At 44.0% G+C, this 22,334-nt stretch overlaps 4 protein-coding genes across 5 annotated transcripts; all 4 read right to left on the bottom strand.

Moving 5' to 3' along the window:
• Positions 1–1,172: 1,172 nt before the first annotated feature.
• On the bottom strand, positions 1,173–2,934 carry LOC135798124 (fibrous sheath CABYR-binding protein-like). The gene is made up of 4 exons (XM_065310862.1): positions 2,059–2,934; positions 1,891–1,999; positions 1,478–1,671; positions 1,173–1,419 (listed from the first exon to the last, which is right to left on the bottom strand). The coding sequence occupies exons 1-4, from the start codon at positions 2,670–2,672 to the stop codon at positions 1,254–1,256; spliced, it is 1,083 nt and encodes a 360-aa protein (XP_065166934.1). The 5' UTR covers positions 2,673–2,934; the 3' UTR covers positions 1,173–1,253.
• Positions 2,935–2,969: 35 nt separating this feature from the next.
• MTA1-like (metastasis associated 1-like) lies at positions 2,970–9,998 on the bottom strand. Of its 2 annotated transcripts, XM_065310859.1 has the most exons (7): positions 9,510–9,998; positions 8,330–8,491; positions 5,087–6,067; positions 4,230–5,021; positions 4,100–4,129; positions 3,731–4,010; positions 2,970–3,663 (listed from the first exon to the last, which is right to left on the bottom strand). In XM_065310859.1, exons 1-7 carry the CDS (start codon positions 9,535–9,537, stop codon positions 3,558–3,560), a joined length of 2,379 nt encoding a protein of 792 aa, XP_065166931.1. In that variant the 5' UTR covers positions 9,538–9,998; the 3' UTR covers positions 2,970–3,557. The 2 variants fall into 2 exon arrangements, with proteins under 2 accessions (XP_065166931.1, XP_065166932.1); XM_065310860.1 differs by lacking the exon at positions 4,100–4,129 and having other exon boundaries at positions 9,510–9,997.
• A 149-nt stretch (positions 9,999–10,147) lies between these two features.
• Positions 10,148–12,828, bottom strand: LOC135798123 (mitochondrial potassium channel ATP-binding subunit). The gene is made up of 6 exons (XM_065310861.1): positions 12,561–12,828; positions 12,156–12,474; positions 11,789–12,093; positions 11,329–11,730; positions 11,092–11,269; positions 10,148–11,038 (listed from the first exon to the last, which is right to left on the bottom strand). The coding sequence occupies exons 1-6, from the start codon at positions 12,605–12,607 to the stop codon at positions 10,226–10,228; spliced, it is 2,064 nt and encodes a 687-aa protein (XP_065166933.1). The 5' UTR covers positions 12,608–12,828; the 3' UTR covers positions 10,148–10,225.
• Positions 12,829–13,326: 498 nt separating this feature from the next.
• LOC135798503 (synaptic vesicle membrane protein VAT-1 homolog-like) lies at positions 13,327–22,207 on the bottom strand. Its single transcript, XM_065311360.1, has 6 exons — positions 21,728–22,207; positions 17,645–17,774; positions 16,949–17,164; positions 15,395–15,706; positions 14,899–15,340; positions 13,327–14,824 (listed from the first exon to the last, which is right to left on the bottom strand). The coding sequence occupies exons 1-6, from the start codon at positions 22,012–22,014 to the stop codon at positions 14,787–14,789; spliced, it is 1,425 nt and encodes a 474-aa protein (XP_065167432.1). The 5' UTR covers positions 22,015–22,207; the 3' UTR covers positions 13,327–14,786.
• Between the last annotated feature and the right edge of the window lie 127 nt (positions 22,208–22,334).

Genomic DNA, 22,334 nt, shown 5'->3' with positions numbered 1-22,334 from the left:
ACTCTATAAAATAAGCTAGTTAAATTGGAAATTTAAGTATTGAAAAAAATCATCCTCATTTGTTGCCCAAAATACGAGTCACTTCTACCGCTACCCTCGTACGGTGCCCTGAATGGGAGTCACTTTCACCGCCAATTGCAATTAATTGAAATATAACTAAATAAACAAAGAACAATCAACGTTCTTGACATATTTAAGTCAATAAACTTGAATAGTGCATACCTTTTAAACTAGAAGCGATAGCGACCAACAGATTGAAGAATATGAAAGATTGGAAAATTTTCGATAAGATAAAAATTAAAAATAATTCAATTCTTTGGGTCCTAAAGAGTTCACTTTTTTTGATTTTAGTAAAAAAATAAGCAATAATAATATAATCGCTTCGCTTGAAGTGACAACACCAGCCATGCAATTTTAAACACATTTATGAATATAACAATCTATAAAACACTACAAAAATATGATAATAAAGAAAAAACGGCCGAAATAGAATCAATTATTGCGGTTGAGAATATTATCAAATTCACTTACTGGTTAGTATTGTTAAACTTCCATCGTAAACGGCATCCGGCGGCACCCCGCTCACGAACAAATACACAATATTTTCATTTCGCGAACATCTTATAAGCGATAAATCATTAGCATTAGACACAATAAGTCAAAATAATCACTAAGAACACCGAAAGTAATACGCGTTACCGAATTAAATCCTAAGATTATTCCTACGTATCTCCTCGATTCTTGATCGAATGTAACACATTTATCGAATTACTGTTTTGCGAAACATGGCGTACCGCACCGACCACAAACCACAATAAATAGAGAGGCATGCAAACAGCACCCGGCGACGGCGAACGACAAAATACCACTGCCCGAATGCAACTTACTTAAATTCTAACGCAGCGCGTGAGTTCTCACGGCACACAGGTTCACCGCTGTAAATAAACAAACAACTGATAACAAGCAATCGACTACGCCACATCGCGTAGTACAGAACTGGTTTCCATCAAGGCGCTTCGAATTTAATGCAAATATGTGCTTACTAGCGACATCTTGGCTCACTTTATAAAGTAATGATAAAGTATGACGTGCGCATCGCGAGATTTAAGACGGATACGAGTTTCGCACTGAGATACTCACGCTCTGATATCTACCAACAAACAACATTCATGCACTATTTACACGTTCATTTTTAAATAGACCAACAGATCAATTTGATCGAATTATTAAAAGAAAACATGAGATTTTATAAGTTATTCGTAATAAATGCCGAAACATAGCCCAATACCAAACAAATTCATATTCTCGTGCACATGCAGAGCGTATTGGTCTCTCTCGGCATCCCAGAGAAAGCGCATCATCATGAAGACATCCTGGCAGAGCTTCTCTCCAATCGATACATAACAAATAATTTTATACCTTCAAACAGCACAATTTCAATATGAACTTGTTTTACAGCATTATAGTACAGTTATACCTGTCAAATTCTTGCTCTTTTACTTTTGCTCGAATCGCACTCGACGCCCATTTAGCTTGCTTTGAACATTTGTCTGGATCATAAGTTAAATCCTGCAGAGCTTCTTCAAGAACTTCTTGCAATATTTGCTCCACTTTCTCATGATTGAACGGCCTATCTGAGTCTAGTTTGTAGCTGTTTTGAAATTTTGGCGCCTGTAAAATAATTAATTACATAAATATGATTGTAAAATAATTATTAACAAACTGGTTTAGAAACTGCAGCACTTGTTGTGCTCTCCATGGTGGACTAGTCAAGACTAACTTAATAATACAAACTATAACATGTTAACCGGGTTATTTTGGAAGAATGGTACAGGGTTGCACTACGACCTAAATTCTGCTGTAGTTAATAAAAGACAAATTAATGTATACTTTTTGTCGATCGAAGTAGGTAGGATCTCCACGCCTAATTGAAATAATACTCCCCAAAACCCTCTGTTTCTTCTTTTCAAGCAATTCTTTTTTTGTGCCAACGTCCATGCTGTAGAAAATTAATTATGTAACAATTTTAACATTTGTACAGTTTAATTTAGATATTACCTGGAATCTTTTAATATATCGATAAGGGAGTTGGATTTCTCTATTAGTTGCATATCCTCCGGGCCCTGCTCAGGTTCCTCCATTGACACTCGTCGTTCAGCTTTAATGGCACTTTCACTGAGTTGATCATCTCTGCTCAGAGAGCGTTCCATAGAAGCTTCATCGTCAATATAGTCTTCTTCTTCTACAGCTTGATCCTCTTTCAAGACATGAATTTCTTCAATCATACCATCAGCTTCAAGAACTTCTATTTCTGGATTGTGGAGAAAGTCGGCATCACCTGCTGGATCGCCAATGGTTATTTCTTTCTGGGGTGCCGAAGAAGCAGACAGTTTTGATACTCTAGGTACCTCTTCAACCGGCACAATTTCCTCTGGAGGAGGTTCTTCAGGAATCACTGTTTTAGAGATACCGGTCTCTGGTAGTGCTTCGTCTTCGACTGGTACTGGAGTTTCATCTGCTGGAGGAGGTGCTGCCTCAGACTCATCGGGTGGAGGTACATCTGGATTTTCTTCCACAGGAGGAGGTGCTTCTTCAACAGGAGCCTCTTCAGTTGCTGGAGGAGCGTCCTCTGGGGGTGACTCTTCTGCAGGCGCGGGTTCTTCATCGGCCATTTGATATCAATTGATTTTTAAAAATGTAAATAAAATGTGTCAAGATTCAATGTCAATGTGACAAGTTATGCAAATTGTATCATATTATTTGTTTTTACATTGTTTTATAATTCCTTTATATTATTTTTAAGAATTACAAATTGAGAGCGCTTCTAATTTATTGGGCCGTCTTTCGAACTATGGAACCATCTTCAACTAGTAATACGTACTCCCAAGTATTGGCTGAATTTTATGGCCTCTATAAATTTGATTCATTCAATCTGAAAACAAGACAAAGGCTAGAAAATAAGTCGATAGTTTATGTAATTATTTTTTTTATTCCTTATCATGAAAAAAATGTAAATTATCCTACGTGTTCATCATCGCATTAATAATAATAATTAACGTGTGTGTGTGTGTTGTGGCTGCGCACTTTGCTCGATGCCTAAACAGATTTCTTATTGTTTATTTCCTCGCATGTTGAAACGTACGCTTTTAAGAGACACGATGCATAATTTATCTTTGAATATATTAAACCGATATATCTACACATGCTGCTGCTGCTGCTCCTTCATCTCCGACATCCAACGTGATTCGCGCTCAACCAGGAAATACGATTTGCGCCTATTTTATTCGTCTCGCAATTAATCAATCAATTATGTACATGTACAAGTCGAAATCAAGCACACAAAAATTAAAATACTTTCGTTTCGTGTTGATCAAGTAAAAACCGTGTGTCGTGTCGTAAGTGTGATTGGGGGAAAACAATCGGAGGTAGAAGTATTTCTGTTGATGCGCTCGCTTTTGCTTCCTTTTTGGTTTGCAACTCTCAACAATGTTTTTACGCGTCCGCATGACCGCGCGCACTGATGCACTAATTGTCCGTTCTGATTCTAGCACTCCGATCTAGTCTAGCACAACCACCTGCAAGTCCTCCTTGGAACGCACTACTCGCCAGGGCTTTCTCGCAATCCTTCGAATTTCCGTCACCGAGATGGCTTTGCGTATTTTTCTACAACAAACAAAGCAAAGCGATTATTGTATGAGGTGGACACATTATAAAAGTTAGAAAAACCTACTTGCTGTTCTCGGTGGCTCGGAAGTATAAGTCATCCGGGGCATCCATCCAGCTGATGACCTGCTTTCGTCCGGAGCCGGTCCTCGTCATGTGTGCTATCTTCGGCTTGCCGTTGATAAGGGAGACGTGACGAGGCAGTGACTGCGTCGCTGGCGTCGGCAGCTGTGGCGGCACGTTGGCGACGACGGGTGTGATGGGCTCCTGAATGGGCCGCTGCATTCCCATCGGCAGCTGGTGGTCTTTGGAAAGGCGCTTTGCGGGAGGGTTGGCAAGCGTCGGTCCTGCAAACACATACAAACGCCACCATTAGCTCACGCCCTACCAGGTACAACGCGGGCGCCAAGAGCATCCGTGAACTCCGCGAACTCACCATCGTCCCAATCCAAATCGGAATAGAAGCCAGTGGGTGGGACAAAAAAAACGAACATTACATAAACGTACGGCATGTCGAGACGGGGTGTGTGCGCTGTTGAGGCGTTAGGGGAGGCAAGGATACTTACTGTCGGTGATGCCGTTCATGTCGTCGAAGGCGGCGCGCCGCTTCAGCGACGGCGACATGCTGTTGAGCGGTATCTTCTCCGCCTCCGGCTTGTTGGGAACGCGTTCATACATCAGGCTGCCATCCGGCGCCTTCGGTGGTTTGGGATACGCAACCTTCTCCGGCTTGGGCAAATCTTCCTTCTTGGTCAGGATGAGCCACTGCGCCGTGGGGCCGACTGGCGTGCCCAGCCGGTTGGCAATCTGCGTTACGCTACCGCGTTGTTTCTTTTTGTACACCAGCAGCTGCTTCAACTCGGCTATCGTCTTACCCGTCATTTGCGCACTACACTCCTGCTTGACAGCCTGAATGTTGATGGCAAAGAACGGCGCGCGCGCGGCATGCCTAGGTCGCATCATTGCTCGACACAGTCGACGTGAAATGCGCGTTATCGGCGTTGTGCAGAGATAAAACGCTGTGCGTGTCTTCATTATGGGCCGTGGTGAGCCTGAGCGCACCATAATACCGTGCGCGGTCGCATAGTGCTTAGCGAGGTGTGCCTTCAGCTTAAACTCTTTCATGCAGCCGCCAATATTGCAGCGGTGCGGTCGGTGCGACAATGAAGACGTCACCTTTTCGTCCTCGTTGTCGCTACCGGACTTCTTCTTGCCACCAGTGGCGTCAAAGTCACATTCTGCAAAACGCGACGGAATCTTCAAACCGCCGTAGCGCTTCCAATACTGCCAGCACTGCTGACACACGCGGCATTGTGTTTGCGTTGGTCCCCAGGCGTACCACTGACTTGAGACCGTCACTGAACAATCAAAAAACCACAATTAATTAAAATCGCATAAAGCTGGTACAAGAAGAATAACTAACCATTGCATGATTCACAAGATTTGCCACCGAGTGAAATGGCGGGATCCGAGCTGCCATTGCTGTTGCCGTTGACGACGCCACCCTTGGTCGCCGAATTGAGCGCGGCCGGATTTGGTTTGTTGTAGTTAGGAATGTAAACTTGCTTTAGTTTTGACTCGGCTTCCACCGCTTTGACGCGCTTCTGCTGAACGTAGCGGTCGGTCGTCTTCCACATGTAGTAGTACTCGATTATATTCTTGAGCGTTTTCCACGGCAAAAAGTCTTGACGGATGTCGTTAAAATCTTTGCCGTATTTGTCAAGCGCCTCCTCAAAGAGGTTCGCTTCTGACGCGCTCCACTCTTCCATTTCGTCGCGGCATAACACCGGTCCGCTGCTGGGCACCAGTGAGCTGAGCGCTTTGGAGAGGTCGTACGAGTGCTTGTGCAGCGTATCCATGGCGTGGAAGAGTGTTATATCGCGGCTGGCGGCCGCCGCCGACATATGCAGCGATGGCTGCTTCACACTCGAACTGCAGTCGAGGGCGCGTGCGAACGTGCCCACCGAACGCGATACGACAAGGAACTGGTCAATCTGTCGGTCGGATAGCTCGTGCTCTGGTGTCCACACCAATGTCTCCAGTTCACTAAGCTCACGACCGTCCGTCTCGCCTGTTTTGAGCAGCGATGTCATGTCGCTCTGATAACGCGAGCCGACACGTATTTCACCCTTATCTGCCAGCAGTGTCTTCTGCGTGGGGTCAAACACGAGACAATAAAAGAACATGTCGTCCTTGTTCAGGTACGACTGCAGCGACTCTGTTTCATTGAACAATGTCACCGAGCATTTGCCGCGGATGTGTGTGGCTGGCAGCGTCTCCACCTGCCGCGAAAGAAACAGCTCGCGGTGCTTCATCTGGTGGCGTTGCTTCGACGATGTGCCGTTCTCGTTGTTTCGACTCGAATCGCTCGAGGGGCTCGCTCCGCTTGATTCATCTAAGGCACCTAGAAGCGGAGAAAAAAATTCAAAATCAAAACTTTACTGAAAAAAAAAGAGTTCAAAGTCCTAATTCTTTTTCCGTAATTTATAAAGAAGAAGACTGAACATCCGGGAATCCGCGGCATACATATACACATCGTGCTTATCGCGCGCCTCGTGGATATCGATCTGTACACGGGGGTGGCGATGGCGGTGGGCGGTTGGTTTTGGTCGGGGGGATTAAAAGAGGAGACGGTGGTGGCGGAGGAGGTGAGGGACGCGCGCGCGGCACCGAAATGAATGGGTGACAGGCCAGGGCGGCGGGGACCTCGCGTTTGGATCTGCAAACACTACTAGCCGTCCCCGACCACCGAAACTTTCCCGCCCGATGCCACCTTGCCTCATTCCAATCGGTCACCCCCTCGGCGCAACCCGCATCTACCTAATTCGGACCAAATAAAATATTCGTTTTCGAGCGAACGAATTATTCGTACCGTGTTTAATGAGAGGCACTTCCGCTTCCTGCTCGCAACAATTGAAAAAACGAGCTTGAATTAGATAACAATCAACATCGAGAGTAACGAGTGCGTCTTAAATAGTATCATTAGAAATTTAAAGAAATTACTACGAGTTTTGTTTCGGAATATGTTTACATAAACTTGTCACGTTGCTTGTAATACATGTGTGTATTCGAAGGCACACGCACTCTTGTTATCAATACGAGAAAACAACAATGACGCGACAAAGGCAGGGACGCGTGTGTCGCTGAGACGGTGGTGCGCATTGAATTGAATACGATGAATGCGACCATTTGTTAGAGGCGCGCGACGCCGTGCGAGCATGTGCCGCGAGGAGCATGTGTGACGCTGCAGCGTCCAGTTTTTGCGTGTAATTATAAAAGTACAGTCGTGCGGAAAGAGCGAGTCCGGCCGGCTAGAGGAGGACCGCGCGCGCGTGGCTCGGCGGCGTGCACATCTCGCGCGCGGCTCGCCACCACACCGCCAGTTGTCATAGCGACCGGTGGGCCGCGCCGAGGGGTCGGGCGGGCGCGAGCGCTCGTTTCGCGCATTAGAAACGCGCGAGGCGGAGGGACGGTACAGCAACGGCAAAGATTTCGCGAAACACACATGCCCTTCCTCTCACCCACATCCTTCTCTCATCCACCTCAGAGACATCTACATTCATTAACGGCTAATTAAGAAGCGCCTCACGTACAAGTATCTTTTGTTTCGGATCAACATAAAACAAAAGAGGAAAAAGAAAAAATATTGTATTATTTTGTATTTTTGTATATTTTTTATATAAATACAAAAGAAATATAAATTTAAATTAATAATTTAGATTAACTTCAATCCACTGCAAGGGTGAAAAAGGGTTGGCGGCGAGATGAGCAACGCGTCGCGTGTGGCAGCGCCGCGACAGGTATGCAGTGCGCGAGAGGGGTGGGTGTGAGGCGGTTTGGTATGAGGGTTTCATTTACATTCGCGTCCCTCATGCATATGTGAGCGCGCGACGCCGGGTGGTGGTGGGCGCTCGGGGTGGCGCGGCGTCATTTCGTCCACGGAGCGCGACGCCGGCTCTCGGGGAATATCGATCGCTCAATCAAGACTCTTCGCGCGCGAGAGAGCGAGAGCGGGGGGTGGTGTGTGGTGGCTTGCCGAAAAGTGCCACACGCGAGCCACCGCCGCGACACGACCACCCTTTGTCCGACGGATTTAAATTAACGCGTGACTCTCCACAAGCGATTACAAAACCCCAACACACTGCCTTAGATTTGTTGCCGCGCCGGTGTGAAGCGTCTCGGAAGGAAGCGGAAACACCGGTGGAGCGAACGAGGGATGTGTTGCTTTGGCAGAAGCAGAAGCAGCAACAGCGGTGTTTGGCGCGCTGCCGAAACATGATATACGCACACGACGACGACCTACCCCAAAGTTGGCCGCCGCAACGCATTCTCACACATCGCGGGACATTTTTCAACCCCTACCGAGTTATGCATGCACACAACACGTCGATATAACCCAGTCATAACCAACCCTCAACGCTCCACGTGTTTATCATCGGCATATTTCACGCGCAACAGTGTGCCTAACACTGCCGGTTATTTAAACAATCCCACCACCAATTCCACGCGAATTAGATTATCTAATTATAAAATACGTGCGTTTCGTCAAGGACGCATAAATTTCACATTATTATAACGATATTCAGTGTCAGAAAATGGTTTATTTTTAATTGTAGTCATGTGCAACATGCGCAAAGAAAACAAATAGATCATACTCGGTACTCACATTGGTGTTTGTCAGCGAGCTGAATCAACTGGTTGGGCAGGTCGCGTCGTCTGAAGAAGCACATCACTTTCGCCTCCACGTTCCCCGACGCAGTCTTGTTAAGCTCCTCGATTCGCCGAATCTGGTACGGGGAGGTCGAGGTGCTTTCAAAGTACACGTAATCTGCAAACGGGACAAAGGCATCGTAAACACAAACAAATCAAACAAAAGAGAAACTGCCGAAAAACAAGATGGCGCACACAAAATAAATAAATAAGAAGAGTATCAACATAATATGCATGAAAAATAACAAATACTCAAATTACTCTCATTGCCATAATAATATAAATATGAACTACATTTACAATCTTTTCATTGTCTCGAGTTCAACGGTAAGCAATTTCGATAGCAAACAAATAAACGAAACAAAACAAACGGATCGGTTTACGAAGTATTAATAACCATTTATAGTTGGCTACCTCTCTCTCAACACACCGTGTAAACCAATGCGTGTATTTCGTGTAAGTACATGAACCGTTGGATCCCGTGTAAATTCGAGTGATTAGCGGGCGATAAGAGGCGCCCGGCCGGCAGGCACGAAAGAGCACCGTGCGGAGTGCCGGAGTTTCCCCCGTTTTGGTGAGTTTGAGCCGCGCGCGGCTGGCTCGCCGTCTCGCCACCTCGCCGCTGACTTAACTTGAGCAGCTTGATAATGAACACCCGCGGCTCGCCTAGATAACGCAAAACCCATCGCGTACTCAGTTCCGGACACACACACACACATACATACGCGTGCATACATACACCAATAGGTAAGCACACCTTTCCTATTCCTGGCTGTATTTTGTTTACACGCTTGCATAAATAAAACAAATAGAGAATTCGGGTAACAAATGCCGAACGCAAATAGAAATAGAAATAGCAAAATCACAACGTTCATCTCCGTCTAACCGGATAGGTCAGGTCGCGGTATTGTATTGTTTTCTTGTCTAACATCGGTAGAGTCTCGAAGCATGCGTCCTCTTCCGCAAAAACATAATATCTTGTTTTCATGCCATTTTGTCTGTGTACAATTATGAGTAATGCGGATGCAGGCCGGTGGATGAAACGGAAACATTTCCGAACATAACCCAAAAGCGGCGTGTAGGGTTGTGATTACTGCCGGCGCTGCCGGTGTTAATTAAAAATATCAATCGCTCACCTCCGACTCGATACATGTTGGCTGTCATCTTTCGCTCGGTTGGTGCACACTGGGGCGCCGGCACGAGAGCGCCGCTCGCACGGGGAAACAGCTCCGGCTGCGGCACAGGGTCGCCGTACGCTCGGTCGTGGGCACGCTCTCAACGGGCGACGCGCTCCAAGCGCATCGCTCGGGCGCGGGGCGCGCAAAAACCGCGGCGTTCGCACACGACGCCGATGCACACGCACTCTCGCCGCAGCGCGACCTAGACGGGGACGCGGATGCGCGTTGTTCGACGCACTATCGCTGAGCCGACGAGCACCGGGACACGCGCTTCAGTGTTTTCCGGCGACACGCATCGCCGCTGCGGCGCGCACGGACGCCATTTTGCATGCACTACGTCTACGCTGTTCACTCGCACGACGCACGGACACTCGCGGTGGCTCTTCGATGTGCTACGGCGTTTCGCACGTACGGAGCGGCACGGAGAGCGCAGCGACACTGTGCGGCCGTGTGAGTGTCGACGAGTGTTCCGCATTCGCGCGCCCTCTCACGCGTATATAAGCCACTGCCAACGCTGTTGCACTATAGGCTACCCAAACAACAATAACAAAAACAAATTTATCTGCAATCCAAAATTAAATTTGAAACAAAAAATGTTGCAAAGTAAAGGATTTGTATTTTGCATTTAGGTAACAAACTTATTTAATAAATAACAACTTACTCAACTACATCAATCAACCACCTTCAGCATGTTTATCCTGTTCAAAGGTCAATGCATAATAATATCCCTTCAGTTTTCGAAGAGATTCGTGTGTTCCCATTTCGACAATTTTCCCCTTACTTAATACAACAATCAAATCAGCATTCTTCACAGTTGACAACCTATGCGCAATAACAATCGTTGTTCTACCACAACTCGCATGATCCAGCGCATTCTGCACAATCTTTTCAGATTCTGTATCTAAAGCACTGGTTGCTTCATCCAAAATCAGCACCGACGGCTTTTTCAATAAAGCCCTTGCAATTGCAATTCGCTGTTTTTGTCCGCCAGACAACGCAGCCCCACGTTCACCCACCATCGTTTCATAACCAGCCGGAAATCCAATGATAAATTCATGCGCGTTCGCCATCTTTGCGGCGGCCATCACTTCATCGTCGGTGGCATCCGGTTTACCATATCGGATATTCTCCATTACAGTCGTGCCAAATAAGATGGGTTCTTGACTGATAAGACCCAATGCACGTTGGCGCAACCATGTTGGATCCAGAGTGCGGATGTCATGTCCGTCGAGTGTAATTGAACCGGACTTCACGTCATAGAAACGTTCCAATAACGCCACAACTGTTGATTTGCCGTTACCGGATGCGCCTACAATGGCGACTGTCTTACCAGCAGGCACGTGCAGAGTGAATTTATCCAACACTGTGTGTTCCGAGCGGGTGGGATACGCAAATTCAACGTCTTTAAACTCTAACTCGCCACGCAGAGTGTGGAATGGGATGGTTTTACCTCCGAGAAGTTTCATACGTGGCTCCATGTTGATGTACTAATGAAACAAAAGTATAAAACAAGTGTCTGCTTAAAAAGTTGCCTAGTTACCTCAAAAACGCGTGAACCAGATGCCATACCACGAATTACACTACCAAACAACAGCGACATCTGCCCTAAGGATCGTTGAATCGTTTGAGTAGCCATTAAATACGCCATCAGTTGACCTGGCGATAGTTGATCTGTACTTAGAAGATATCCACCCATGTAAACCACACCCAAAACCATCCTAAAACAAATTTGTTTACACTATTAATTTACATTTCGCGCTCGTAAATCTTTGCTTACCCGTTCAAAAATAAATTCGTGCCTGCTTGAAACAGACCAACACCTAAACCTAATTTTTGGTTTAAAACCATGGCCTCGACAGCTTCCTGATCGAATAAATTCGTTTCGCACTCCTCCATTGCAAAAGCTCTTACTGTTCTAATGTTACCGACAGCTTCATCGGCAACTGCTGTAGTTTTCTCCATTTGACTCTGAGCACGTCGTGAGGTTTTGCGCAACATGGCGCCGAATACAGTGCCCACCGCAACTATTGTTGGGATGCATAATAACGTAACAAAAGTCATGTGTGGTGAAATCATAAATAATGATACAGAGCAACCCAGAATTTGAGTGCCGGCTCGCAAACCACCTGAGATAGTTTGCTTGAAACTGCTTTTGAAGTCTTGAATGTCCGTCGTCAATCTAGGCAATCAAATAAACAAATTAAAGAAAATTCATTGAAATTTAACATTATACACACCGATTTATAATTTCCCCAGTGCGTTGTCGATCGAAAAACTCAATATCCTGTCTTACAATTGATGCAAACAAATCCTGCTTCATCTTGTATGCCATCCTCTCACCAATTATTGATAAATTGAAAATATATGCAAAAGTAAACAGTGATTGAGCAACATACATGCCAATCAACTTCAAAGCAGGCACTTTCATTTCATTCACAAATATCTCACTGTCTTTTGTTTCTGTAAACTTTGATATAACATTGATAACAGAACCCATCAGCTGTGGTATCTGAATGTTTAAAATTGCAACTACAAGTGCCCCCTAAAACAATAATTATAAATTAAACTCTTGCCACATCATAACTGTTCTTCTTTTAGACTTACAGCAATAGCACAAATGAAATAAATAAAACTGGGCTTCAAATAATGCCACAGCATGCTCCAATTAAATGGAATCTCATGCTCTTGGCCCTTTCTAAAGCCCACCATTCTAGTGGTCTGTGCTTTGCACAAAACATTATTATTAGAGTAAATTTTAAACAATCCAACACCAGTCAGTGAACTGCCAATGATGTTTACCAATTTGTAATTGACATTTTTGGTGCATGGTGGTTGTTTTGGGGGCTGTAATTTAGTGTAAAATTTTCGTACACTGTTTCTTGATAGTAAACTACCATTAGTTGTAATTCCCTTTAGAGAATATCTAAAATATTTATAAATTATGCAATGAGATAACCTTAAAGTAATTGAAACTAAGATTTATCAATTAAAAGTTGTTGAAATTTATACCTCAAAGGTGCATTTGCCGTGGAGGCAAACTGGCAAAGCTTCCACATGTTTGCAGATAGATGTTAACACTATTTAACTAGAGTTTATACGTCATTGTCGTTGAATAATTTGAATATTTACATTTTTGTAAGCAATGAAGAGAGTCAAGTCACGAAAGGCTAGTGTATAAAAAGTTGCCTATATTAAACATTTATAGCAAGAATTTGTTAAGCATGTATTAGGGATAACTTGGAACGTGTTCCAAAAGATAAGTGAAAACGCCACCGGTCTTTGCAGGAATGCGCGACTAAGTCGAATTAAAGACCAAACGAGAAAAGGACTTATCTGTGACTGTACTGTTGGGCGGTTCACACACGACCACAAACTATTAATTCCTAATAGTAATTTGGTCTATAGTTGCTAGAAACATCCTGAATATGGTAAAGGAAAGGAGGGGAGATCCTAAAATCCTGCGACTGAACAACTGGACGACTCAGCCATGACTGAACGCGTAGCGCAGTACAGTACTCCCTGCCCTTTTATGCCTGCGAACAACCCGCAAACGGTGGTGGGGGAAGCTGCACGGGTAGCCTCACTCATACTCTCCCCACCTTTTTTTGCGGGTGGCCCGCAGGTATAAAAAGGCAGGGCGCAACGCGCTCAGCCGTGCCTGAGTTATCCAGTAGTCCAGTTGCAGTCTCCCAAGTTCCTCTCCAGGCCCTTTCTTCAAGTCTTCGTTTTCGTAATCATTCCGCAAGCGGTTTTTAGCAAGCGAAATCAGCTTAAATTTTTATAGCAACTAAACAATTTTTTATTATACAGGCTCTTAAAACATACAATAATTTCACGCATTATATATTTCCTTTCATCTATGTGTAATCCACTTCAATTTTGCCGCTCGCCAAACAAGATGAAGTCTCATCGCCTGCCAAAACAGCCCTCCGTTAGCGGAAAGCCACGCAAAAAACTGATCAGTCTTGGAAATAAAGCATCTCTCCAGGCCGCTGCCGCTTGCGCGAGTGCAGCACGTACAACCACAATCGGGCACAAACATTGATAAATTACATTTACATATCGTTAGGTTTCGAATAATAATTATACGTGATAAATGGAGTGTTAAATGTATAGCGGTAAATGCGCAAGCCGTCGAATGTCGCCGAGTACACACAGAGCGAAAATTTCATCCAAAAAACATTTCGCATGTAAAAATGCGTAAAATTCTCAAGCAAAAACCGTCCTCCCACAAAAGTTCACATAAACGCATCATCATTCATAAAAACGTTTTCAAATTTTAGGCGTTAATGCAAGTGTAAAAAAGACTGTAATCGTAAGAATCTAATTAAAATTCATACAAAATTTGTAAAATCGTAAAAGAGTTTTGTAGATTGTTATAGGAGCTTCATTGTTTTTTTTTGTCAATTCGGCAGCCATTCTTCACATTTTCATCTCCTTTTCGCTTAATGTATGATTAAACGTGTAAATAATAAAAAAATATGTTATCATCGTAAAAAACTATACATGTAAGAAGCATGAAAAAATATCTCTCTGGCTTCGAGCGTGATAAACCGCCTCGAAGAATTTTACATTACATTACAGTTTGTGTGTGCACTACTTTTTGATTGTTTCCCTTTGTTTTTTTTTTTTCATCATCTAAGTGTCGTGTACAAAAGCTATGTCCTATCGTTTTTGGTCGTTTTTAGTTTCAAAAATATTTCTTAAGCATGTTGAGATATGCAAGATTTACACTGGGTGTTATCCTCGTTCCGTACATTAAAAAACTGAGAAACGCTACAGAACATTAATCAATAAAATATATGATGATATATATATAGTATAAAGTATTTAAAAATAATATAATCTCATCATCACTTAATTACTCCTCCTAATAAACGTCGTTCAGCGATTTCCTGCGATATTTTAAGTTCAATTATTTTTTTGTCGTTTTCATGTGTAATGCAATAATAATTACTAATTACTAATAAACCTATACATTAATATATAACACAGCACAAAATAAAAATGCGGCAATTATAAAATGCGTCTCCCCCCGTTTAAAATTAACATATATGGCATGTTGTGTATCGCTTGTCGAAAGTAATCGGAATGATCTGGCTCTAATTATCGAACTACTCAAATATTCGGCTGGGATGTGGGCATGACAGTGATAAAAATATGTAAATTATTAAAAAACGAATTTTTGGGATGTTTACCACCACAAAGAGGAGAGTTTAAAGTTGGTTATGGCGTTCAACTTGAAGCTTTCTCCTCTTCTTTATCTTTTGATTCTGAAATTACAAAAAAACAAAATCAATATATAAGTAATCAATAGCAAAAGTTAATAATTATAATAAATAATTACCTGCTGAATCGCCAGAGTCTCCATTAGTCATAACCTCTTCCTTCTTCTCCTCTTCGCCTTCCTTAGCAGCATCAGCCTTCTTGTCATCCTTCTTCTTTTCGGCCTCTTCATCCTTTTTCTCCTCAGAAGACTGCTTCTTCTTGCCCTTCGCAGGAGTAGCCGGCTTCGGTTTGGGCTCCATCGCTGGATCAAGAATAATCTTACCGACATTCTTACGGTCGTGCATCTTCTGCATAGCGTCGGAGACGTCCTCCAGCGCCCAGGTGGAATCAGCGTGCGGCTTAATCTTGCCGGCAGTGAAGAGAGCAAACACCTTCTCGACAATGGAACGCACGTAGGCGTGCTCACCCTGGTGGAACATCAAATGACGCATGTTGAAGCCCATCATGGTCTTGTTCTCATCGAAGAGCTTGATGGGGGAGATTTTATCCACTTGCCACCACTGAAAATTAATAAAATTAGTAAAACTAATTTTTTTTTAAATATTTATACTTACAGAACGTGCAGCGCTGAGAATGCTGCGTGTCTCACCAGTGACAACATTCGAAGAACCAAAAAGAATATACTTGCCCATCGGTTTGAGCAGTGAGTAGCCGCGATTGCACTCCTCGCCGCATAAGCAATCGAGCACCACATCCACGCCCTCGGGTTTAACCTTGCGCACCTCGTTGGGATAGTCGCTGCTGCGCTCCAGCAGGTGGTCGATGTTGGCTGCATTGCCATTGAGATGTTCGTGCTTGCCCTTGGAGCACACGCCAAAGATAGTCACGTCCGGAACTGTTCTTGCCAACTGCACAACCGCTTGGCCCTAGGACAAGCAAAAAACAAAAACAAAATAATACTTGCCGATAAGAATAGAAACTTAACTTAAATATAGAACGCAATAAAAGTCGTGTACGTTTTATTATGACGCATGCGAAAAAAGCAGCAGCAACAACGTTTGAAGCTGAAAATCGTAATTTGGAATTTCCTCTGAGTCAACTTTTCGGGCGGCACGTATGCACATTGCACACGCGAATAGATCAATAACATCGTCTGGTGCGTTGCGCTCTCCGGTCTGTTGCGTTTGCGGGCTCGCTTTTCGAGATGAAAACACAGCCTGAATTATCGCCGGCTTTTCATTCGAAAGCGGAAAAAAAAAGCGCATTCGAGATAACGCGGTCGTGAAGAAGAATGATGCGGCATTAGCGTCGTGGCAGCAAAGAAAAATTGAACGCACTGAAAGCGGCTCGAAAGAAAGTCGCCGCCGACGTGGCATTATCACTAGTTGTTTATCTTCCACTTGTTTGTGGTTTATGGTAGTCACGCGCTCGATTTGCAATTGTTATCACATATCATGAACACATTATACTGTTGATTTTTTTTCAGCAAAAACATCATTTATTTTTTATGCTGTTTTTTCCTTTCTTTTCTAAGAGGGTGAATTTTTAAACGCTGTGTTTTGTGGGTGTTGCACAAGCATTAAAAAGTTTTTAATAGCTGTAGTTATCCCCCGACATGATTGCATATTCTCTTCCAGTGGCACTCTGTCTAAATGAAATTGCAAATTGCAGTCGAATTCGGAATGCACGGCGTGAAATAAAACGCATCGTGGTGTGTGGGTGCGGTGCATGGCCCTCGCGGATCGATACGCCGGCGCTGTCTAGCCGCCTCCCATTGACTGCGGGCTGTCGGCGCCGCCGCCGCCGCCTGCAACCTGTTGAGCACAAGTGTCTCTGACCCTCAAAACGCCGTCGCCGCCCGACTTGGCAAAAAGAACGCGCAAAAACGAGGGCGCGACGCGGAACATATGTTCGGAATTGATCTCGCCCTTTTGGCGGCGGCTGTTGGCGGCCACGAGCAGTGGAATTGATTGAAACGTGATTGTTCCGCCAGCCACAAGTGTCGCGCATGATTTCCCAGCGGAAATTGCATGCTGAACGATTGAAATTAAACTTTGTCAAGAATTATCCCTACGATTCAATCAACACCAAGATGGCGCTTGATGAAATAAAAATCCGACGCTATATAATAACGCATTAGATTCTTATGTCTGCATGTTTATACTTACAACACCACCTCCAGCAGAATGCACCAGTACAGATTTACCGCTGACAATGCCAGCCATCTCAAACAGAAGGATGTACGCGACAGTATAGTTCATCGTAATGGCAGCGGCGTCCAGTGGGGACATGCCCGCAGGCAGCTTGTAGACGTACTTGGCGGGCACAGCGACCAGCTCAGCCCAGGCGCGGCACTCGGTGAGCGCCACCACTTTATCGCCAACCTGTAAACAGAAAAACAGCCAAAATTACACCCAGTTCGGGGAGGCATTAAATGCGTTTTATGTGGTTTCCACGGGTGTAAAACACCCGGGCCACCGAAAATTCTCATGACTTTCGAGCCCCGTAGGCCGTAAAAATAATTCAAGAGTAAAAAAAACAGACAATTTCCCACACGCAGCAGCAAAAAAGGAAAGAAATAAAAGTAAGAAAATAAAAAGGCGCGGCAACAAAAAAAAACAATACAATCTTATCACTAAAATGTTGTAAAAATAGAACAATTTAAATTCGGTGACATTATTTAATCATTTTATTCATTTTAATGAAATTGAATTGATACCGAGTGTGGAAAATAATAAATTTAAACAGAATCCTATTCAGAGGGGTGTCTTGGTGGCTATAAATTAAATTCCGAAAGCAGTGCAAAAAGAGAACGAAAAAAAAATGAACTTTAAGAGAGGTGTGGAGTAAATGGGAAAACTTACAGCGAATCCTTCGACGCCTTCGCCGACTTGTTCGATCTCACCGGCACATTCCGTGCCCAGGACGAAGGGGCACTTCGGTGGGCAATCGATAACGCCTTGACGCAGCATCAAATCTTGAAAGTTCAAACCGCTGCAAAACAAAAAATGACAAATTGTAATTCCAAACATTTTAAAAAGATGTAAAATGCCATTAAACGACCGGAAATGAAAGCATTTAACTTTATTATCATATAACCTTGAACCATTTCCAATCTCTTCGAATCTCCGGCATCCATAAAATCATTTTCTTGTACGCAAACAGGTATAAACCTCGTTTTCACCTTTTCCGGTTGCGATAAGCGCGCACCGATCCACTAAACCAAATAACAAAACAAAAGAATGCGAGAGGCGGTCACGTCATCGACACGTCATGTTTGACTTTATCGCATAACAATTAGTGGCCGGAAGTCGACATGTAGCCGAGCGTCGTCTTGTATTTCCGCTGCGCGCGCCGCCGACGACAACGCATTTCAGTGACTAACGCCACTCGAGTTACCAACTTTCCAGCAAAAAACAATGTATTATAAGCGTCGTCTTTCCATATTCCCGCAATTAGCGCAAAATTACCGCACGATCTAATGCTTATCCTTATCGCGCATGTTTTCTAATAATTGCAGTGCGGAGACGCATTTTCAACGTGAGTAAACACACCCGAAGTGAATCACAACCATCACACATCGAAAACTCCGATCGTAATATTGTAAATAACAAGATGGCCGCTCTTGAATCTGCGTGATTTTATGATTCATCTTGCAATTTATTGATTACGCAGTGACTTTTTCGCTTTATCAGCGGAAAGTTCCATCACATAAGCTATGAATAAACAAAAGACACTTCTAAAACGGTTAAACAGTTATGATGCCGGGCGGATTATGATGAAGTTGTGTGGTATTGACATGTTTTTGCCCTTCCATTGTCCGCGTCGCATTCGTTTTATCTGCAAGCGCTCTTATGGGATCACGACCCAGTCATTATCACCCGGGCGCGACTACAATATTGCCGTCGGTTTTGTTGGCAAAACAAAAGCCGTCGCATTGTAATATATATATTGATGATATTCTTATGTTTCAATGTATTTTCCAGCGAACCAGCCGCAATTACAACATTTTTATTCGCCTTATCGCCGCGGAATGTCTAAATATTTTCGAAAAACAAAATAAAAACACGTAAAACTCGGAAATTAAGCCGACAGACGCAATGGAATTGAAAAACGAGCATTTAATTAACGCGAAAAATGCAAAATGCAAAGTCAGTTAAATTACAATGAGAGGGAATTGAAATAAATTATTACATTACATTACTTTACATTTAACAACGGCGAAGCAAATAATATCAAACAAACAATTAAAAATAAAAAATAGTTGTGTTAAATTTCCGGTTGTGCTTTCGTGAAACACATTGTATGTAAACGTTGATAAGTTAAGTTCATGTTATGTGTCTCCACATTGATTTTTCGTTATCGCATGTCGCTTAATTTTCGCGTCCGTTCCCGTAAACGATAAACGATGAGCGGGACGAAATAAACAAACACTAATTATCTCCTGTCGAGCGGCGCGCTCTGCATACCAATCGCCATTCCTAACCTGCAAACCGCACCGCTGCGAAATGCGCACGCGCACTGCATGAATTATTTATTACCTAGTGCGCGGTTCTTGCGGCGCGAGCGCGGAATGTTTAATTAATTGCAATCGAATTAACACAGCGACCAGCGCGACATTACGTACGTTGTATAATAATAATAATAACACAACGCAAAATATAGTCGAATGCGGCTGCACACATGCACACGCCGAGCGATTCGAGCGAGTGCAGATAAACAATAAAATGTTTATATAATTATTAAGCGCATAGTATCGCAATGTTTTCGCTGTTGTGTGTCAACCAGTGTCAAAGCCAAAGTTTTATGTTTTAGATTCACCGTTTTGAGGAAGAATAAAATATGTGAACATTATGTCAATGTCAGTTGTGGTGATATTGAGTTGTTGTTGGCGTTTGTCATTTGTTTCTTCTCTTCGCGAGCAGGCCACACACTTGTTATAGTTTTCTTTTGTTCGCCGCGAAGAGTTAATGTAGCATGGCGTGCGGCGTGGAATTACGAACGCACTGTATTATTAAATCGACTCGTAACCGAAATAACGAACGAATTGAAATGGGAAATAAAACTATTTCAAGGTTGTATTTTCAAGGGATTATAGGTACAGACATGCATGAAAGGAAAATAGATTTTTTTTCGTTTTCATGCGTTGTGTGTGTGAATGTGTGTGTTGGGTTGCGGCAGGAATAATAGTGATATGCTAGTCTAGTCAGGTAGTTGCAAAGTGGAAATCACCCTTCGGCTTTTAATCCCTGCGCGTGTGTCGCCTTTACCTCGGGGGTTAAACTATGTGAAGCACTCCCTAATAACTCACATTCTATTCTTGTTCTTGGCAAATAGTTCCAGCATTTCTTGGCGTATCACTGGGAAAAGTACATTTCACACGTCGCTGCGTTTCGGGGTGCGAGAGGAAATTACATTAAAATTAACATTCACAATTTACCCCTGACAACATTTCGTTTAAATAAAAAAAATAAAAACCGTTTTATTCGAAATAATTTTTGATGTTTTTTTTTTCTTTAAATTTTTTAATCGATTTACCTGAATATAGTCCGCTATTTTGGCAGATAATCTCAACATTTGTAATAAACAATAGTTCGTTTAGAGCAATTTTTCATGCCAAACAATTTTTTTTTACTCCGTGCGTACGCTTTTTCTGTTTATGATTGGCCAGTGTTAATTGTAACACCCGTCAGCGGAGACGCGCAGATGCGCCCATCGCTTGTTGTTGATCTTGAAAATGAAAATATGCGTTTTCTGCACGCCCCTCCGTGCATTTTTAGCGTTTAAAAATATATTCGAAGGTCGTCCCAACCGACACACACCCATCATCAACATATCTGCACACACATATATAACGACTTCAATATGTTTCTGCGCACGCGTGCGTGTGTGTGTGAGCGAGTGTCGGTGGTGTTCGGGGCGGATGGAAGTCATCGCAGAGGCGAAGTCAAGTCCCGCAGCTTCTGTTATTTCGCGTCGCGTGTGTGAAACAAAGAGCACGACGCAAGAGAAGTGCCGAGTGCGGGCTGAGCGCTCATTATTCGGTTGCCATGCAAGTCGCAACTTGCGCACGCCAAGAGACGTCGATGTAAATTCGATTCTGCCTTCTTGTCACCCTTTTCGTTGTGTTTTTTTTCCTCGCCGGACGCGTACAACCTTGGCGAATCAAATTTGTTACAATTTTCATAATAATAAAAAAATAAACACACTGCGCATGTAGCAAATAAAAACTACAGTCACGCTCTGGTTGTCACCACAACCCTCTGATAAACACACACACTTCATAAAACGACAACGAATTCGTCATGCTCTTGTTGTCGTCGTCGCTGTCGTTGCGATTTTGTTTTTTTTTTGTTTCGCGGCGGCCGTTTTCACTTAGAAAATTAACAGCGTGCGAACACAATGAAATTGAACGCCCGGACCGAAACATATGTTCGTCCCTCCGACAAGAGAGATTTAATTAATCGTCTGCGCAGCGCAGCGCGCATTTTTTCGACGAATTCAATTCGTGCGGCGAATTAAAAAAAAAAACTACATAAAATGCGGGTGGCGTGAATGCACAGCCATTGTGTGCGAGTAACTGCGCAATAAAAAGCGTTAACACCAGTGTGATATCCAGTATGATCTAAATAATTAAACATCAAGCAAATTGCACAATGTAACACAAAAGGCGCTTTTATATACGTTTGAAAAATATTTGATACATCTATATTTTATGTTTTGTTCGAGAATATTCTCCGGATTGTTTATTATCGCTGCGAATTTGTTTTTTTTTTCTGCTGCGGTTCTTTTTATCTCGCTCGCTGCGGCACGTACGAGCTGGCAAATTAAAATCTGCGCGCGTGTGCGAGAAGGAACGCGCCCGAATGCAACAGCGTGCAGAGATCGGCGCGCGGATTGTACGTGTGTGTGTGCGCGAAAATGATAAAATGGCGTGTTGCACTCACCATGCGCTCACGCGGATGAGCAGCTCGCCCTCGGCGGGCGTGGGCTCGGGCCGCTTGAGAATCTTGACGCCCTTCATGCCGCCGAAGCTGTTGAGCACCACGGCGCGCATCTGCTTCGGTTCGGGCTCCGGCTGCGCGTCTTCGGCGGCAGCATCGCCGTTCTCTTTGACTTCGACGGCGGCTGCCTCCTCTTTTTTACCGGCTTCCGCTTGGGGTTGTTGTTCGGGCTCCTGCTGCTGTTTTGGCTGCTCCTCGGCGGCGACGGAATCCGCTTGTTCGTTGGACATGATGCGAACTTGCGCAAACTTTTTTCAAACGTACGCGTGCAGGTTAGAGGAGTGCTGCGCCGGCCGGCTTTCTAACGGACAATGGGGTAGAGAGAGCGTCTGGCTGCTGGCTACGACTCGACTAGCGCTGGTGAGTAACTGCGTAACAGGTGCTTCTTGGCTCTTGTGCGCGCGGTGTGGCGACGATTGCGCTTTGAAACGAAGATTCGGGTAGGGCGCGGACGCCCACCAAGCGCGCATGCGCTTTCGTTATTCTGTTGCTAATGCAGCGCCAAACAATGGCAGCACTCAGAAACTGAACCAATTTACAGAAATCTACA

The sequence above is a fragment of the Atheta coriaria genome, unplaced genomic scaffold (assembly GCF_025399875.1).
Source record: "Atheta coriaria isolate IRGN ID8LTWV9N9 unplaced genomic scaffold, Caltech_Dcor_3.1 hic_scaffold_9_pilon, whole genome shotgun sequence".
Classification (NCBI taxonomy): domain Eukaryota; kingdom Metazoa; phylum Arthropoda; class Insecta; order Coleoptera; family Staphylinidae; genus Dalotia; species Dalotia coriaria.
This window is presented reverse-complemented; position numbering and strand designations above follow the sequence as displayed.

What these genes read in the sequence shown, in the direction of transcription:
- LOC135798124 (XM_065310862.1), bottom strand. Translation starts at nt 2,672, where the DNA reads ATGGCCGATGAAGAACCCGCGCCTGCAGAAGAGTCACCCCCAGAGGAC. An exon ending in GATATATTAAAAGATTCCAG is followed by an intron (nt 2,000 to 2,058) that starts GTAATATCTAAA and finishes AATTTTCTACAG; the next exon opens with CATGGACGTTGGCACAAAAA. An exon ending in AAAGAGCAAGAATTTGACAG is followed by an intron (nt 1,420 to 1,477) that starts GTATAACTGTAC and finishes TGCTGTTTGAAG; the next exon opens with GTATAAAATTATTTGTTATG.
- MTA1-like (XM_065310859.1), bottom strand. Translation starts at nt 9,537, where the DNA reads ATGACAGCCAACATGTATCGAGTCGGAG. An exon ending in ATCTTGTGAATCATGCAATG is followed by an intron (nt 5,022 to 5,086) that starts GTTAGTTATTCT and finishes TTGATTGTTCAG; the next exon opens with TGACGGTCTCAAGTCAGTGG. An exon ending in CGATTTGGATTGGGACGATG is followed by an intron (nt 4,011 to 4,099) that starts GTGAGTTCGCGG and finishes ATGTGTTTGCAG; the next exon opens with GACCGACGCTTGCCAACCCT.
- LOC135798123 (XM_065310861.1), bottom strand. Translation starts at nt 12,607, where the DNA reads ATGTGGAAGCTTTGCCAGTTTGCCTCCACGGCAAATGCACCTTTGAG. An exon ending in ATTTCATTTGTGCTATTGCT is followed by an intron (nt 12,094 to 12,155) that starts GTAAGTCTAAAA and finishes TTATTGTTTTAG; the next exon opens with GGGGCACTTGTAGTTGCAAT. An exon ending in CTGGTTCACGCGTTTTTGAG is followed by an intron (nt 11,039 to 11,091) that starts GTAACTAGGCAA and finishes TTGTTTCATTAG; the next exon opens with TACATCAACATGGAGCCACG.
- LOC135798503 (XM_065311360.1), bottom strand. Translation starts at nt 22,014, where the DNA reads ATGTCCAACGAACAAGCGGATTCCGTCGCCGCCGAGGAGCAGCCAAAA. An exon ending in TTCTCAGCGCTGCACGTTCT is followed by an intron (nt 15,341 to 15,394) that starts GTAAGTATAAAT and finishes ATTAATTTTCAG; the next exon opens with TGGTGGCAAGTGGATAAAAT. An exon ending in AGACTCTGGCGATTCAGCAG is followed by an intron (nt 14,825 to 14,898) that starts GTAATTATTTAT and finishes TTGTAATTTCAG; the next exon opens with AATCAAAAGATAAAGAAGAG.